This window comes from Diaporthe batatas, assembly GCF_019321695.1.
Source record: "Diaporthe batatas strain CRI 302-4 chromosome Unknown Contig00006, whole genome shotgun sequence".
Lineage (NCBI taxonomy): Eukaryota > Fungi > Ascomycota > Sordariomycetes > Diaporthales > Diaporthaceae > Diaporthe > Diaporthe batatas.
The window spans coordinates 986,001-1,002,427 of NW_025408553.1; the positions used below are offsets into that span (position 1 = coordinate 986,001).

General features: G+C 53.0%; 8 protein-coding genes across 8 annotated transcripts; 2 read left to right on the top strand and 6 right to left on the bottom strand.

The window, feature by feature from the left end:
- Window positions 1-421: 421 nt before the first annotated feature.
- Window positions 422-1,681, bottom strand: KVR01_006087 (uncharacterized protein). Its single transcript, XM_044789433.1, has 2 exons — window positions 1,452-1,681; window positions 422-1,348 (listed from the first exon to the last, which is right to left on the bottom strand). The coding sequence occupies exons 1-2, from the start codon at window positions 1,648-1,650 to the stop codon at window positions 486-488; spliced, it is 1,062 nt and encodes a 353-aa protein (XP_044644890.1). The 5' UTR covers window positions 1,651-1,681; the 3' UTR covers window positions 422-485.
- Window positions 1,682-3,147: 1,466 nt separating this feature from the next.
- KVR01_006156 (uncharacterized protein) lies at window positions 3,148-3,844 on the top strand. The gene is made up of 2 exons (XM_044787983.1): window positions 3,148-3,202; window positions 3,255-3,844. Exons 1-2 carry the CDS (start codon window positions 3,200-3,202, stop codon window positions 3,552-3,554), a joined length of 303 nt encoding a protein of 100 aa, XP_044644959.1. The 5' UTR covers window positions 3,148-3,199; the 3' UTR covers window positions 3,555-3,844.
- Window positions 3,845-4,016: 172 nt separating this feature from the next.
- On the bottom strand, window positions 4,017-4,962 carry KVR01_005981 (uncharacterized protein; the record flags this gene model as incomplete). Its single annotated transcript, XM_044789914.1, has 2 exons — window positions 4,017-4,114; window positions 4,212-4,962. 2 exons carry the CDS (start codon window positions 4,960-4,962, stop codon window positions 4,017-4,019), a joined length of 849 nt encoding a protein of 282 aa, XP_044644784.1.
- A 1,299-nt stretch (window positions 4,963-6,261) lies between these two features.
- On the bottom strand, window positions 6,262-7,017 carry KVR01_006458 (uncharacterized protein; the record flags this gene model as incomplete). The annotated part of the gene is made up of 2 exons (XM_044793684.1): window positions 6,262-6,585; window positions 6,658-7,017. 2 exons carry the CDS (start codon window positions 7,015-7,017, stop codon window positions 6,262-6,264), a joined length of 684 nt encoding a protein of 227 aa, XP_044645261.1.
- Window positions 7,018-8,530: 1,513 nt separating this feature from the next.
- On the top strand, window positions 8,531-11,594 carry KVR01_006293 (trans-2-enoyl-CoA reductase (NADPH) TSC13). Its single transcript, XM_044791303.1, has 3 exons — window positions 8,531-8,669; window positions 8,738-8,962; window positions 9,035-11,594. The coding sequence occupies exons 1-3, from the start codon at window positions 8,633-8,635 to the stop codon at window positions 9,721-9,723; spliced, it is 951 nt and encodes a 316-aa protein (XP_044645096.1). The 5' UTR covers window positions 8,531-8,632; the 3' UTR covers window positions 9,724-11,594.
- On the bottom strand, window positions 9,969-11,177 carry KVR01_006388 (uncharacterized protein; the record flags this gene model as incomplete). The annotated part of the gene is made up of 1 exon (XM_044791260.1): window positions 9,969-11,177. The coding sequence occupies one exon, from the start codon at window positions 11,175-11,177 to the stop codon at window positions 9,969-9,971; it is 1,209 nt and encodes a 402-aa protein (XP_044645191.1).
- A 534-nt stretch (window positions 11,595-12,128) lies between the features above and the next one.
- KVR01_006404 (uncharacterized protein) lies at window positions 12,129-13,182 on the bottom strand. The gene has a single exon (XM_044790319.1). The coding sequence runs from the start codon at window positions 13,118-13,120 to the stop codon at window positions 12,317-12,319; it is 804 nt and encodes a 267-aa protein (XP_044645207.1). The 5' UTR covers window positions 13,121-13,182; the 3' UTR covers window positions 12,129-12,316.
- A 1,047-nt stretch (window positions 13,183-14,229) lies between these two features.
- On the bottom strand, window positions 14,230-15,910 carry KVR01_006276 (uncharacterized protein). Its single transcript, XM_044794685.1, has one exon. It carries the CDS (start codon window positions 15,885-15,887, stop codon window positions 14,472-14,474), a length of 1,416 nt encoding a protein of 471 aa, XP_044645079.1. The 5' UTR covers window positions 15,888-15,910; the 3' UTR covers window positions 14,230-14,471.
- Between the last annotated feature and the right edge of the window lie 517 nt (window positions 15,911-16,427).

Consider the following 16,427-nt stretch of genomic DNA (forward strand, 5'->3'; position numbering starts at 1 on the left):
ATCTATTATTATCAGAACAGCACCGAGAAGCCATTTGACAGCTTGGAAGTCAAAATATTCTCTTCTAAGAACGCATTGTAAGTCGGTTTCATGGGAAAGGGGTGTTGGGATTTGGTAGGTAGGCCTTGTGATCTTCTCTTTAGCCCATCAAAGCACGGTATGGCAATTGAACAAGCCATAAGAACAAACTTACTAATACTTTCTGGTGAATTCCGAATTGTACTGAGGCATCTAGGACTCGGCATCTTCGTGGCCTTGCAGGCATGTCTTGCAGACCTCGGGGCTTGTGTGCATGAAACCATCGCAGCCAAACCATGCCTTTGCCCAACTGGGCCCCTGGGCAGTTATCCACCAGATAGCTCATTGTTTTGTTTAACTCGCTAGCAGAGATCTCGAGGTATCAGAGCGGCACAAGAACATGTTGAGGGCTGTAAATTGTGTGCATTCTCCTCGTTGCTATTATTTTCTTCTAACAAGAGCTCTGATCACGAGATCTTGACAATCAGCTTTCCTGTGCTCTTCCTTCCGGCGAGATCATCGTGAGCCTGGGGAACCTCTTCCATCTTGTACTCCTTGCCAATGTCCAGCTTGACCACACCCTTCGCAACAAGGTCCAGCAACTCTGATGACCGCTGTTCCCAGTCCTCCCTCTCCGACACGTAGACATCCAGCCTCGGCCTCAGAAGCTTGACGTTCTTCTTGCCAAGCGCCAAGGGGCGGAAACCCTCGATGGCGCCCGAAGAGTTTCCGAAGGTGATCATTGTGCCCTTCCTGCCAACACACTCGAGGTCATCATCGAATGTGGCCTTTCCGATCCCGCTGAACACGGCGTGGCAGCCCTTGCCATCGGTCAGCTTCATCACTTCGTCCAGGACCTTCTGGTTGGAGTAGTTGATGACGTGGTCGGCACCATGCCTCTTCGCGATCTCGATCTTCTCAGGCGTGGACGCCGTGCCGATAACCGTGGCACCGAGGTGTTTCGCCATCTGGACGATGAGGCCGCCGGTGCCACCAGCCGCGGCGTGCACCAGCACGACGTCGCCCGGCTTGACCTCGTGGGCGTCGCGCACCAGCGTCCACGCCGTTAGGCCTTGCAGGATGAGCGCTGCGCCATCCCGGTTGGACACGCCGTCGGGCAGCTTCATGAGCTTCGAGGCCGCAGGCGCCGCGTACTCGGCCATGACGTTCTGAGAGTACATCGCGACTCTGTCGCCGACCTTGAGATTGTAGGACGAGGGGACATCAGGACCGAGCTCCTCTATGACGCCAGCTCCCTCACGGCCAGTGATTGCTGGGAATTCGGTTGCATACAAGCCAGTTCTGAAGTAAACGTCGATGAAGTTAACGCCTGCGCAGAAACGTTAGTATCCTGAAGTCTAGCTTTCCCGATCATTAAGAAGCATCTGCCACTGCGCATAAGTCACTTGAGCGGGAGTAGGGGTGTAGCAGACCTGCATAGTCAACTTTTACGAGGGCATCGCTAGGTCCGATTTTCGGCTTAGGAATGTCGCCAACGTGGAGGACGGAGGAGTCCCCAGTCTTATCGTAGATTACGGCGCGCATGGCGAGTCCTGCTGATGTGTGGAGAGGTGCACTGTTCGGTTTGAGGCTTCTCAGTATGGCCTGCAATCTGGGGCCTGATCTGATCATAAGAGTGAGTATGTTGTCGTCACGGATCCGATCTTCTCCAATGATGAGCAGGGTTGCCAAGCCAGACTAGAGGTGTGGTTTATATAAACTTCTCTTCTAAGGCGAATAGGCACAAGCTCCACAAGCCCCGCACCCCACAGAACCTCCATTTGTCATCGCGGTTAGAGTCAGGAATGTTGTTCCGGCACTCGGGGAACGCTTGGAGTGGTTCATCAGCATAATCACTGCATTTGGACTGAGTAACAGAAAAAACTGTTTCTTCTTGCTCACACCTTCGGATGTTCTTGAGGCTTCATTAAGGCCCCAAAGCTAATCCTACACCTAAGGTCACCGCACAGGACAATTAGTCAATTGCTCGCATTCAAATCAGATGGTTTGTCACCCCTCAAGTGCTCGCGGTTCACATGCCTGCCAGCCACCAGACATACATCTGCTGCTGCGAAAATATACCTGGACACCATCGTCTTTTGTCAAGTGTGAAATTTCAAGGGCTGCCATCATATTTTACAAAAGGCAGGCTGTTGGTCTCTGAAAAGCCGTGAAGCCTGACATGCAGCAGGCGCTGAACATGATACTGTATCACATGTAACAACCCGCCACATGTGCACTCTTGTGTCTCCAGATGCAGACAAGCGCTCTCGGTCTAAGCTTCGACTGAATCTTATGTCCCCGGAAGTGGCATACCTGTGCTGATCTTGGATAAATTAATGACCCGGTCCAACCGTGATTTTTAGCAACATATTCTCAAAATTCAAGTAAGTAAGCTCACTGGCCACCAGTAATGAACCACAGTTTCAATAAGATGGTCAATATTTATACACCCATGCATGATTTACTCAGCAGACTTCTTAGCTACTAGTAATTAGTGTCTCGCATTTAATGTAACCTTAGTAGCACCTCCTATAGTAATTTTTGTGGCCTAATGAGCCCAAGTAATCCCTTGTTTGAGAACTATAGGTTAAAGACAGTTAAGCAAAACTGTAAAACCGTGCGAAAAAAAAGTTTGGTTCCTGTGCGCAAAGAGGTACTTTTGTTTTCTTGTTAATTTCTTCTTACCTTTCTTCTTTTTACTTTTTTTCCCCCCCTTCCTAGAGTCACCTTGCACCGCAACCGGTGTCATTATTACCTGAAGACTTCAGTACACATGTTTTCAGGAGTTCAATCCTCTTGGGACAGGATTGCAAGGAACTTGCATGGAAAACTTGCTTTTACACAGTACAGCAAACCAAGACAATTAATTATGCAGGCTGTTGGTGCCTGCTGAGTGCAGCGGTGAGTTCATGGGGGGGGGGAGGCCGCGGATGCACCTGCTTGCAGCAAGGTGGGTCAATTGCACGCAAGTAGCCAGGGATGCGCGCATGTATTGCGCAAACCGGAGCACCCAGGCTGGCCACGCCAAGCCCGTAACTTGCCCAATGACCGAATGCCACTGGGAATATTTCAGCCAACTTTGGACAGAGAGTTCACCTTCTTTTTTTTTAGGCTGGTAAAATCGAGATTTTGTACATGGAATGAAACAAAAACTGCTCCAAGTACCCTGCAATTCCTCATGGTAAGCAACCTGACGTGCCATCCATGACCACTGTCAAGGCTAAGTCTCATAGGCTACTATCGATCCCACCGTCTCGGAGGCCACCATTGATGACAACCTCCCGGGGCTCCAGCAGGAGGGTTTTGAAACGCTGCCCAACCCGACTGCCTTCCAGAAAGTCGCAGATTCCGGCCCCGCGGTGTACAAGGGCGAGGGACAGATGATATTCTGGAAAGAGTGTTCAGCGTATTACATGACGCCAAGCGATAAAAAGTGGAAGAAGATGCCATCGACGGGGCAGCTGCCGCTACAGGTAGGATGGCAAGCGTATCTGACTGGAGGAACAATTTGGTGCCAGAGGAAGTACCGGTAAGAAGCTTTGAGTCGTGGGCGAAGTGGGGGGCGATGCGTTGTTCATTTTGAAACAAAGCAATGTTGGCAATTATTCTGTGATAAATGACAGGTCCCTAAAATCTTGTACACTCCCAAGGCTCCAGAAGCACACCGACTTTTCAAAGTTCAACGTTGGCCTTTCACACTGAAGATCTTTTACGTGGCACGAGTGGGGGGGTGTCAGCGGCTGTAGCCACATAGCTACGGTGAAAGCAATAGCCCATGACATCCCACCAGGACGTCAAAATTTGGGGGTGGTTGAGGTATCGCAGTCGTACGCACAAGGGCCGGTTTGGTCTATCAAGGAGCGGAGAGGCAAGTAAGCCAGAAGACTGGAAAGGAAACCAATAATGAGAAACTCTGCATTGTCAATAACTCTTTTCTGTCAGACGATGTAACGTCTCCCTGGGCTGCTTGTATTTCTTTTTGCTACTCATGACCATCATGTGGTCCCTCGTGACCAGGACCTTTGTGACAAGAAACAGATCACAAACATCGATACAGCAAGTGGATTCAAGTTTACGAAGGAGTTTGATCTAGCTGAAGAATGGATATTGCGGCCACAGCTTTTTGGCTATTATTGCCATCGTTTGTGCAGTACTTCGAATCTTGAGGCAGCTTGGATCTCCAATTTTGCCTCTGATGTCCAAAGAGACGAGGCTGGTCACAGGCATTCCATTCTCAATCTCATCTTCATATAAGGGGTCATCCTTGAGGATTCGGAAGACCTCGCCGAAAATCTTTTCACTGCCATTGAGGTCTGCCCCAGTAAGCGTGACCTTCTCGAATGTCATATTTGCACAGCTCTCAGTAGCTCTCATAGTTAGCCTCCCATTCTCCACGTCAAACGTCAATCCGAACAGCTCTCTGGCAATGTATGGGATCTTTTGAGCATAGACGTCGATCTCCAGGTGGCACTGCGATGGTGTGTCTCCGAAAATCATTCGAATGGTTGCCAACGAATTTGACTTGACAACCGAGTACCAGGTCAGATTCGGGAGAAGCGAGAGAATGTTCTTTGCCTTAGGAAACGACCACGAGTTGTTTGCCATATTTGCCGCTGTTATCCCGACAGCTGGAGGCAACTCTCCCGTGTCCGGGCCACGGCCTCGGGGGGGAGGTAGTCTTCTCAGGTCCTGATCGAAAGCGTTTGTTAAGGGAGCCAGCCTGGGGCGTTGAACAGCGTTGTGTGTCCTTGTGTTCAAGGTAGAGTTGTTGGGGTGACTCTTGGTATGTAGTGTACTTTGTTGTTCGGCACTGCTCCGCCGTCTGTGATCAGCCACGGGTTGTGGTTCATTAGCGGTCTGTGGTTGACCTGAAGTCGCTTCAACTATGGGAGAGTTGCCCTGTTCTTGTTCGACGTGGTTACGCCTTGCGTCATTGTCCATTGACCGAGGCTCGTCGATATCTTGTGCCAGTGGTTGGACTGAAGCTGCACTGGTTGGGGAGGCACGCCCTAACGGAGCCACATTTCGGGCTGCTGGGAAATTATGGTAGTTTGAGGCCTGAAGTTGACCTACTAGCCGTCAGCTGTGAACCTCGGAACTTGACATCTGGTTCAGAGTAGACACCCACAGCGGCGTTGCACAGCACGAAAAGCCTCGTATAAGACATGCTGGAAGAGTAATTCCACGGTTGGATGGGGTTGGATGGTGCAGAGGTAGCGTGCTACGCCCCTGGCCTCTGAGTCTGGCAGCTGATCAAAGGACAATTGAGCCCTAGGCTCGGCCTGAATGTAGGCAAACCAGGCCTGAAAGCCCGTGTCTAGCAATACGTTGCGTTCACCACTTTTGCAAGTTTCATCGAGCTTCTTATCAAACTTATTTGGGGCTCTGGGTTTGCCTGAGGTGTCGAAAGGGTAGGGATCCTCAAGCGGTTTCCTGAGAGCAGTAGCTATCTCGTCAATAAGTGGCGATTGACGGTCCTCCATACTCAGGTGACGTTGTTGCTACCTACCTAGGTAGGTAGGGAATATTTTGAGGGAGAGGGGAAGAGATTGCGCAGCTCATACGGCATGGGGACACGGCCTGCGGTGGGTGGTTAGAAATAACTGCGCGGATCCACTATGGGACTTGGGAAGGCCGAGTCCGGGAATGCTGGCAGGGGTTTCTGTGGCATCATGCATGTGGCCCAAAGGTTGCGCACCCACTAATACGAAGTATGCAGTGCGAGCAAGACTGCCCAATGACATCGATGTGCAACCGGGGACCAACACTTCCTGCAGCCGGAGGATCAGATACATGGGCAACATGCTGTTCAACCCCACCCATGGACTGGACGACAATTGCTCGTAGACCTGTCACCTGGCTTCAGGTAAGGACTTCATGAATAGGAGGCCATAGGATAGGAAAGCCAAGTCTAAATTCTTCTGATTTGACATGATTCGATACGCTGGCGCAGCTGGAGGGGGCGGCAGGGTAGGCGAAGCAGTTAGGAAATCACGAAAGCTGCGGCGCGGAGCGCTTCATTCAATATTTCATTTGGTCACTGTTAATTCGAGACATTTGGGCCGAAGGTAATTTGATATCCTCTCTGAAGTCCAAATACGTAATTATCAGACGAAGCTCTAGGACATGACCACTGCAGAGCGAGATCCCAGCACTGAAACATGGACCCATTCAACCTGTTGATTTCTTAAAACTGTGGCGTTGCTCGATACGGTGTGATCGCTTGTCGTTGTATTGCGGTCAAATCTCGGTGCCCGGAGTGCCGTCAGGCTTCAGTATGAGCCGGTATCCGTTCTCGGTACAGTCGCCTCGATTCGGGTCCCCCTTGGCCTCGAAGAAGCGTGGCGGAGAGCTGTCGTACAACATGATGAATTCTCCACCTGCGCTGCAAGCCAGAGGCGGCCACAAAATCGCAAAGCAGTCCACAGGACCGAACCCTGGGAGAAGATCCTCGCGGATGTTGCTGGCGCCCCTGTAGGTGACCATAATAGCAATACTCCGAAGGCTGCGCGGGCTGCCCTCGCTAACCTGGGTGTCGGCGTCGATGTTCGTACAAATGGATATCTTCACCCAGTTGTGAGCAAGTGTGGGTGGGGGGTACCTGTTTTAGAAGGGTTCTTATTGATTGTTACTTACTGGAGCGTCCTTGTCCCAACCGGCGCTGATCGTGTAGGCGGTGATGAACCTGCACATGTTAAGGACTGTGTCGTTGACAAACTGTGAATGCTGCCCGCCGACATCCTGCCATTTCTCACTCGCCCGCGAATCGTAGCAGGTTCTCTTGTTCTTCCAAATGTCAGAGTTGAGGTCGGGTACAGAATGGACATCATTCGGGTCGCCCAGATTGACCACGGAGACCATGGGGACTCTGGGGTCGGTTGAATTGAAGTTGTCGAGCAGGTTGCCAAGGAGGCTGGACGAAGGAGGCGCAGCATCCGTGAGCACGTAGAAAAGTGCCATCACCATCGAGGTGACAAGGAGCGTGGCTGACTGCATCTCGAAGGTCAGTTTGGTTGGGTCTGGGTACTGGATTGATGGAATTGCTGGTCGTCGAGGGTTGTGCTTGGTACGAAGATCAAATTGACCGTTGGTTTGGTGCTTAATTGAGGTTTGATTTTGGAAGGATAGCTTGGTTCTTTGTCCAAGATTTGCAGGAAGGAGCCATCCTGTGGTCTGCTTCATTCCATGTTGCGCACTACTTGCGTGGGCGCGACTTACCGCGGTAACAGAAGATTCTGAGACCTGTAAATACTTCTGTATACTTAGTACCTTAACCATTTATTCACATCATCATTTAAAAGCCGAATATTCGGACATCGGAGATTTACATCCGCAAAAAGGGAGTGTACACACAAACTGCAGCCCTACGGACAAATTACAAGATTGAAGTACAGGCCCGCTACTCTCCATGTAGAAAGCTCGAGTAAAATCCTTGACCACCTAAATACATGTCCAGCTAAATACCCAGGTATTTATATGTACTTTTAGGCATCAAAAATATCATCATCTCCGTTACCCTAGTGGTTGAGTGCTTTCCTCATCGCCTATGAGTTGTGCCCTCCGGTTTTGCAGGCGTGAATGTCTGATTACAATATTTAAGGGCTTCAGCCATACTGTATTTTTCTTTTATACTATATGCGGTTTCGCTTCTATTCCGTATACGTCCGAGGACATACATGGCGCCTTCATACGGTGGCACTTCGATGATAAAACTTCGAAAAAGGAGATTCCCGTGGCTTTGAGACACAGCAATTGGCCTGCACCACGCGAGAAAGCACGACCTTCCGTATTCTGGTCTTGAGCGTTTACCACTGTATGAAGGCGCCACATACGATTTATATGTATGGAGATTACAAACGAAACCACACGTGGTCGATGAGGCCGTCGCCCTCGTCGGGGCGACTTGCTGTTGGCGTGTCCGGCATGCCGGAGTCAGAAATAGGATCAACGTTGAAAGAGGGAATCACGACCTGGGTTCTTCACCCAGGGACACTGTGTGGGCCGGTCGTGAGGGCGAGCCCAGAATATATAGAAGCCTGTGTTTTTAGGGTTTTCACATAGTACGGGCGTGCGAACAGCGAAGGCCGTGAAATCCCTGGGCAAGTTGTTTCGTTACATTCTTGGCCTTGGAAAGCCAATCTGGTAGATGTTACAAAGGAGGCTCAGCCGGGTGTGTTGGTAATATACACCACCAATGCCATGGTGACCGGTTTCGAAGTACCAGGGGGGTTGATGGGCCATGAAGCTCGCGATACTGACAAACTAGCTGTTAGAGAGCAATTGCAGAGCTGACTGCTACTTGTGAAGTTCCTTGGTAATTACCTAAAAGGGCTGAGGATAGTGTGACGTCCACAGGCTTGACAGGTGCCCTAGTAGGCTGGCTGGTCCAGGGTTACACGTGGAGCGGGACGGCCTGCAGCTTGCGTAGCTTGGCACCTTGCAAGCCGAGGCTCGATCCTGATGGACACCTGCAGCTAGTCTGGGTGATGCAAACTTTGGAGGGATTCAACAAATTTGGAGGGCCGGGTGTACACCTTTCTAAAATTCCCCAATCCATCCACGGCCATAGTTTTCTGGACTCGCTGTGCCCAGGAGCTCTGTCAGTACAGCCATGGCTTCCAAAATCTCGCTCAAGCTTTCCAATCGAGGTGAGTGTCCTCCAATTGGCAATTTGGCAATTGGTCTCATGTGCCTTGCTAACAATGTCTGGCACCAGCCCCTAAGAAACCACTTCGGAAGCTCCCCCCTACCATCGAGCTGTCCCTCGACGCCGAGGTCGAAGATGCCAAGAAGGCCATCGCCCGCCAGGCTGGCGTGAAGGATTTCAACCGCATTGGTCTCTTCCACCCCTCCACGAGAAAGAGGATCGGGGACCGCAGGGCCCTGATCCGCAACCTGGAAGATGTCACATCGTCAGGAGAGCTCCTCGTCCAGGACTTGGGTACGTGATGACCGCCCAACCACACCAAGCTCATTCCCGTGATCTGGTCACCCCGCTAACAGCCCACCCCAGGCCCCCAGATGGGATGGCGAACCGTCTACCTCGTCGAGTACCTGGGGCCGCTCCTCTTCCACGCCCTCTTCTACTCGATCCGCCCGCAGCTGGCCAAGGTCGACCCGTACTTCTACAAGGGCGCGGACAAGCTGCCGGTGACGGTGGTGCAGCAGGCGTGCTTCTACATGTTCATGGCGCACTTTGCCAAGCGCGAGCTCGAGACGGCCTTCCTGCACAACTTCTCGGCCAGCACCATGCCGGCCTGGAACATCGTGCGCAACTCCTTCTTCTACTGGGCCTCGGCCGGCCTGCTGTGCGGCTACATGATCTACTCGCCCAGGTCGTTCGCCGCCCGCGACTCGTTCGGCCTCCTCGACTACGTCGGCCTCGCGCTGTACGCCGGCGGCGAGCTGTGCAACTTTGTCGTGCACGTGCACCTGGCGGGCCTGCGCCGGCCCGGCACCACCGAGAAGGGCATCCCCAGCTGCATCGGGTCCAGCCTCGTCACCTCCCCCAACTACATGTTTGAGATCATCGCGTGGATCGGCGTCATCCTCGTCGCGAGGGAGTGGTCCGTGGTCCTGTTCATCTCCATCGGCATCTCGTACATGATCCCGTGGTCGCGTGACAAGGAGAAGGCGCTGAGGGCCCACTTTGGCGACAAGTACAAGAAGAAGAGGTACACCATGTTCCCCGGGCTCGCCTAGGCGGGGTGACACGCAGGTGTGCTGGCACTTGTAGGGCTTGGGAGTGGTGGGCAGGTGTGACTGAGTCTCATTCGGTCATTGTCCCATGCCAATGCGGGCAATACTATGCTAGAACAGATGGAATCGCAAGTGACGCTAGTCTAACATTAATAGAAAGGGGCTCGGCCAGGCTATTCGTGGTATCGGTAAATTCATCAATCATGACAGGTCCAAGTTGCATGCTGCTCGACACCGAGTCGTGTGAATCAGCTCCGCCACCAAAATCTCCTCAGCCAGCCTGTCGATGTCGGTGACTGCTGTGGTGCTGGTGTTGGTCCGCTGGCCGAGACGAGGTCGACAAGCATATTCGGCTCAGGGCCGGCTGGCCTAGTCCGCGATGATTCCTGGGTCGTCGGGTCGAGGTCCATGGCATTCGTAGACGGGGGCTCGTCCAGCTGCTTGCCCTTCCCCTTGCCCTTGGCCGCGGCATCCTCGCCGACACGTTCGACATCAAGATCCCCGTCCCCATCGCCATCCGCCATCCTCACGTCCCCGTCCCCATCCTCGTCCCCATCCCCAACAACGCTGCCCCCCTCACTCCCAGACCAGCTCCCGCTCTCGCTCCCCGTCCAGCTTCCACTCTCGCTCCCGCTCCCGCCGCTCCCCTCGTGGACGAGCCTCATGGTCTCCTCGAGCACGAGGAAGTCCCTCTCGAGGCGCTCGGCCCAGTTCTGGACGTCGCCCAGCTCCTTGACCTGGCGCGACCCGTTGTTGAGGACCTTGAGCAGCCTGTCGTCCTCGCGGCGCAGGTCGGCCAGGGCGCGCTCGACGTCGCGCTCCTGCTTCTCGATGGCGGCCTGGTTCGCGTGCAGCAGCGAGGCGCGCGTCTGCAGCTCGTGGTCGAGCGTGTTGCCGATGCTCGCCACCAGTGCCGTGCGCGCCTGGGCGATCTGCTCCTGCTCTGCCTCGGTGGGCAGGTGCGAGGGGTTCGTCGGGGAGGCTGGGGCGCGGCCTGCTGCTGCTGCTGCTGCTGCTGATGAGGAGGAGGGTGGTGGAGGCCTGTGCTGGGCGTGGGGGTGGGCTTGGGCGGGGTGGGGGATGTGTGGTTGGTGAGGGTTGTGGTGAGGGTGGGCGTGGGCGTGAGCGGGAGGATGTGTCTGCTGGGCCTCGTGGGCCTGTGTCCCGGCTGCTACGCCGGGTGGCGCCGGGACGGGGTGGTTGTTGTTGTTATTATTGTTGTTGTTGTTGTTGATATGAGGATGAGGATGAGGATGAGGATGAGGCGGATGGGCAGCAGACGAGGCGGAGGACGGGCCGGTCGTGGACGGGCCTCCTCCGCCGCCGCGAGAGCTCCCGCTCGGAAAGACCGTGCTCCTGCTGGTGGTGGTCGGGGGCGAGGACGATGATACGGTGGTAGCCGTCACCGATGCCGACGAGGGCCGGGGCGGGCTGATTGGTCGTATCGAGGCGGACATGGTCCTGGGTATGTCCCGGCTGTTGTCTCAGGCCAGAATTTTGAGTTGCAGGAGGGGAGAAGACAGGATTGTCGTCAGTCGTCAGTCGTCAGGATAATAACCGACTGCTGAGAAGGGGAGAGGTGCTGCGGCGGCAGCTGATTCACGCTACTGCAGGAATTCCCATGGGTGGGCGACTGAGTCGACTGTTCAGCGAGTGTTGGTTTTGGCCGGGCAATCACTTGACCACTCGTCATGGCAGCTGGCAGCACATACATACATACCAAGCAGCCATACGTACGGAGACACCCACACACCCACTCCAGGCGGGATCCAAGTGCATGTGCATGTGCGGCGAATCGTCTTCCGCCGTTGGGGATCTGTGTTCCCTTATAAGCGCACCAGGGGGGGTTAAACCAGGTGGGAAGCCCCTCCGGGGCCCTGGGAGCTATTCGTCTATAGGACTTCTGGCTTTCGAAGCATTGCTATTCTAGGGGGGGCCCCTGCTGCGCAGCCCCCCCCCCTCGCCGCGCCTTCGGCGCGGCTCACCCCCCCCCGGCGAGGCCTGCGGCCTCGCCTTCCCTCGATGGGGGTTCGGGTTCGAGATGAGCCAATCAGCTTGCAGAGTTTCGGAACCATGGTGCGTTCGGCCTGGTCTGTGCGTGCTGGCGGCGGACAACCAATCAGAGTGCAGAGTTTCAGAACTATGGTGCGTTTGTAGTCCCTATTTTTAGCCTATTCTAGACGAATAGTATAGCGGTGAGTAATTGGCGGGGTAGAAGATGCTCGGCAGCTGAACTCACCTACTGTATGGAGACACCTCTCTACCACCCTTGTTCTTTTACAGTATGGACTTGCCGTCGTCACATCGTGGCCTATCAATCACGGGTGAGAGAAGCAGAGGTCTTCTTATAGAGTAGAAGGTAATCAGTCTATTGCTTGTTCTCCAAGCGCCACGATACTATTTTACGTGGAATATTTGACGCTGCACAAAAGAGGTCCCCAAAAAAACCAAAGCTCCATCTTTCCAGTCGCTATGCTTTGCACGTGTACCTCGCTCCTCATGCGGAACGACTCCTCAGACAGAGCAAGAGGGCTGTCCCAGCCCTGGCTGCAGATAACCCGCCAGTGCTGCCGTCAGATCGAGATGCGTGATGACTCTATCCCAAGCTCGGTTTGGCGGTCACAGCCCAGCTCTTGTCCATGACCACCTCGCACGAGTCCACGAGCTCGGGCATCCTGCTGCCCACGATGAGCAACACGTCCTCCATCCTCAGCGGCTCATGCCGCCGTCTCTCCCCGAGCCCGTTGCTGATCTGCATCCTCCGGCAAACCTCCAGCGTCGGCCCGCCCCGCCGGCTGCAGTCGTGGTAGATGACCTCCATCTCCAGCTTCGTCTCCATCGTCGCCGCGCTCCCGCCGCCCGACGACACCATCGACTTCCTCGTGCGCGCCGGGCCCAGCAGCACGTTGCCGCAGGGGCTGACGACACAGCTGCGGATGGCCTTCTCGACGACCTCGATGCTCACTCCCGGCTGCGGCCTGACGAGCAGGGTGTGCTGCTCAACGTGCTCCTTTGGGATGCTAAAGAAGGTGATTTTGGCGGCAGCGCGGTTGTCATTGGCAATTGAGCAAGTTGTCTTGCTGCTGTTGGAAGACGCGTCATCGTCCTCGGCGGTGGTCACCTTGCCCGTTCTGCGGGCTCCGATGGGCTTGTTCGGGACAGTGGTAGGTGTCTTTTGGACCTTATGGGTGGCGAGCTTAGCCATCTTGGCCGCTGCTCTGGTTTTAGGCCGGGTTGGAATCGGCTTGGTCAACGGCCAGATTATTAGGTCTTCAGCCTTTAGCTTTTTGTTACGCTTTGTTTGGCTTGGGCCTGGTTTGAGGCTGGTTGGGCCGTGTATCATGAAATGGAGCGGGCGATTTGCTTCGATTCGACGTGTTTGGCCTCGAGTTCGCACCATTGAAAGGGGGGTTGAGGCCAAGTCGCAATGTATGGGTGAATGGATGACAAGCCCAATCTCAAATGACCCTTAACGCTGCCAGCCTCTCTGGTCTTGAATTTGCCGACTCCTGCCTCTGAGAATGACCTTGAGCCTTGGGTCAAGTAGAGGGCGAGGTTGTGGTGATGGCCAAAGAGGAAGCGAGTGTGAGATGGAGTCCCGAAGCAAGTGCTGGATTGAGGTAGGATTCTCCGGAAAGTGTGAGTGCTAATGCCCCCTCCGAAGCGATACCTTTCGGCCTGGACAGCCTCCTAGAGGTTGGTACTTGATTGTTTCGGCTGCGAAGTGGTTATGAAAGATGCAAAGTTTGCGAATGATGCAGTTGTTGCGTCGAGTAGGCGCCCGAGCAGCATGGGCGGAGTGCAGATACCAGGAGAGATCAAAGATGAATGAAAATGCCTTATCCAAGTGAAAGGCAATGGTTTAACCATGCATATTCACTCCTCCCGGCCTCAGCTGTGTGTTTGATATGTATACCAAAACTGGAGACGCGGCCGAGCCTGGATGCTGGGTGGATATGAAGGGAGTCAACTGTGGTTCTGGTAGACCTTGCCAGTCGGGAGTGGGAGGATGTGAAATTTGGGTCCTTGTTGTGAGCAGCAACGTTCACAAGAGGGTGGTTCTTGCCAAACCAGCATGACAGCTCCTCCCGAGTAGGCCAAATCGTGGCCCTCGAAGCCAGCCATGCAAGGCATCCACTAGTTGAGAGCAAACAAACCACCACCATTCACTGTAAACCAGCTGACACAAAATTAAGTGAATGTGCTGCTACCTAGGTACACATCACAAGATCTATCAGCTAGGAACTCGATTCCATACCAGGCATATCGGATGGCTCTCGGGTTGTGAAATATGCAAATCTGGGTTCACACCATTTGAAGTGTTTCTCGACAGGCCTTCACTAATGTCTCCTCATGGTAGCCACAACATGATAGAATTATCACGTCAAGAGCAAGTGTAGCAGTTCACAGGCTTTATCGAAGGTCGAGACTTTTCTAGCAGCTTGAGGGTAGCAAACATGACAGCGTGTACCTGCATTGGAAGGAGGGGCAGTATAACTATAGTTCAGAATACCGTGACCTAGAAACCAGAATTTGCTTTATATACAAGTGAGGACTGCTTACCCAGGTGGCTGGTCTACCACCACCAGATGCTGTATGTAGCCATGTAGCAAACACCCGTACAAAGGAAACAATTTGTAGTGAAATACGTCTTACTGATCATCAGCCACCTTGGGGTGCTCAGAGCCAGCCCGAGGCCATGATACTGTGGATCAGGAACTTCCCACAGCGTTGAAACTATGAGGTATCCCTCACCTCAAAACGGATCTCCGGGCGGGCGGATCCCAGACAACATCTTTGACACTGAGCCTCTGTCGGGCAGGCACCGTGATCCGAGCAGACCCATCGCCATCTTTCCCAGGGAGGACCACACAGTCATCGTTAACGACAAGAAGACCGGGAACAGGCACGCCGCGACCTAGGCCCTGAGAGTCCCGCGACGCCCGCGAAAGCTCCTCGCCTATCTCATCTGCCGAGGATATCCCAATCGCCCTCCTCGCCCGCTCGCTTACGCACCCGTACAGTAGCCCGGCATCAGACTCCGCGCCGGCATGGTACAGCAGGACCCCCCAGCTGGCCAGCTGCAGCGGGTCCCCGTCGCCGCTGGGCGTGAAGGCGTTGCCGACGTTGTTGACGCCCAGGCAGCCGTTGAGGCCCAGGTCCTTGATCATCGAGGGGATCTGCATTGTGCCCCTCGGGCGCGTGTGTGGCCGGCCGGGGCCTTGGTGCTCTGATGCTTTGGGCCGTCCCATCATGTAGAGGTCACTCGTGGGCAGCCCGACGAAGTGGACCGGCAGCTTGTGGTCTTTGATCAGGCCGGCTACAGCTGCCGTCAATGACGACTCCATGGTGGTTAGTCTTGTACAGTGGCCGATGGCGATAGCCTGTCTGGTTTTCGAAGCTCGCTCAGTCCACCTGTGGTAAATGAGGTGCTTGATCAGGGTCTCGAGGAGCGTGCCTGGTGCTGGGTCCGGCGGGGGTTCCAGATGGTAATCCAGATGAAAATCCAGGAACAGGCCCCTCTCAATCGCTGTCCGGATGGCAAAATCGATGTTCTCGACCGCGGCGTGCTGATCCGTCTCGACATACGGGGTCGTCCCCAGGGCCTCGACGTCTCCATCGTACTTGTCCAGCGCCTTGATGAGGAGCTCCCGGTTGCGACGCCCACTGTCTCCCGAGAAGATGGGGTCCTGAGCAAAGACACAGATCTGTATCTCAATCAGGTGGCCGAAATCCCTCTTGAGTCTGATGGCTGCTTCGACCGTCTTGAATTGCGTGACGACGTCTACTTCGACGAAAGCCCGCATCGAGGTCACCCCGTGCCGGTAACTGTCGGCGAGGAGCTGTGAGCCGCGGAGGTACAGGTCCTCTTCGGTGTACCGCCCCTTCGCGGCCGAGGTGTTCGCGAGGGCTTCCTTGAAGTCGCCCGTCTGGGGCATGAGATCGGAATAGTCTGGCTGTCCATGGGAGGTTGGTTTGTTGCCGGTGAGGAGATAGGCCTTGTCAAGATGTATATGCGGGTGGCAGAGAGGTGGCAAGAGAAGTTTGGGCGAGGACGATGAGCTAGGTAGTGAAGGGGTTCTTGATATAATTATGCCGTTGTCAATTTGAATATTCCACCGGTTCTGTGCGTCGAGGCTCGGAATGATCACGTATTCTTCCAGCATGTTGACTTTGTGGCAGTTGAGAGGTCTGACGTAAATGACTGGGGTTATAGGAACTATGAGTAATGGCAAGGACCTCTAGCAGACCGAATCATAGATACGATATCTATTTTAAAGCTCTAGGAAGTTTCCTTACTTTATTTATATTCTTTTACTAAGTTTTATTAATAGATTAAAGGTTAAAAAAGTAAATAATAATATCTTTAAAAATAAAATAAAATTATTATTATTATTATTTAAAATTTTAATTTTATATTATAAATAAATATTATATTTAAGTTTTTAAAAATATAAAATTAAAAAGTTTATAATTATATTTAAAAAAAGTTTATTTATAATAATTAATTATTAATCTTTTATTAATAAATATTATATTAAAAATAAAAATAACTTTATTATATTCTTTTTAATTATAATATTTTAAAAATAAAAATAAATCTTTATAAAATAATTATAAAAAATATAAAGTATATAAAAATAAATATAATATTTTATAATATTAAATATATAATATTATTAATAGAAATATATAAATTATTTATA

Excerpts from the sequence above, each read along its gene's own strand:
- KVR01_006404 (XM_044790319.1), bottom strand. The coding sequence starts at position 13,120 with ATGGTGCGAACTCGAGGCCAAACACGTCGAATCGAAGCAAATCGCCCG.
- KVR01_006293 (XM_044791303.1), top strand. The coding sequence starts at position 8,633 with ATGGCTTCCAAAATCTCGCTCAAGCTTTCCAATCGAG. Across the intron at positions 8,670-8,737 it reads GCTCAAGCTTTCCAATCGAG|CCCCTAAGAAACCACTTCGG; the intron begins GTGAGTGTCCTC and ends GTCTGGCACCAG. Across the intron at positions 8,963-9,034 it reads GCTCCTCGTCCAGGACTTGG|GCCCCCAGATGGGATGGCGA; the intron begins GTACGTGATGAC and ends AGCCCACCCCAG.
- KVR01_006087 (XM_044789433.1), bottom strand. The coding sequence starts at position 1,650 with ATGATCAGATCAGGCCCCAGATTGCAGGCCATACTGAGAAGCCTCAAA. Across the intron at positions 1,349-1,451 it reads CGTAAAAGTTGACTATGCAG|GCGTTAACTTCATCGACGTT; the intron begins GTCTGCTACACC and ends GTTTCTGCGCAG.
- KVR01_006276 (XM_044794685.1), bottom strand. The coding sequence starts at position 15,887 with ATGCTGGAAGAATACGTGATCATTCCGAGCCTCGACGCACAGAACCGG.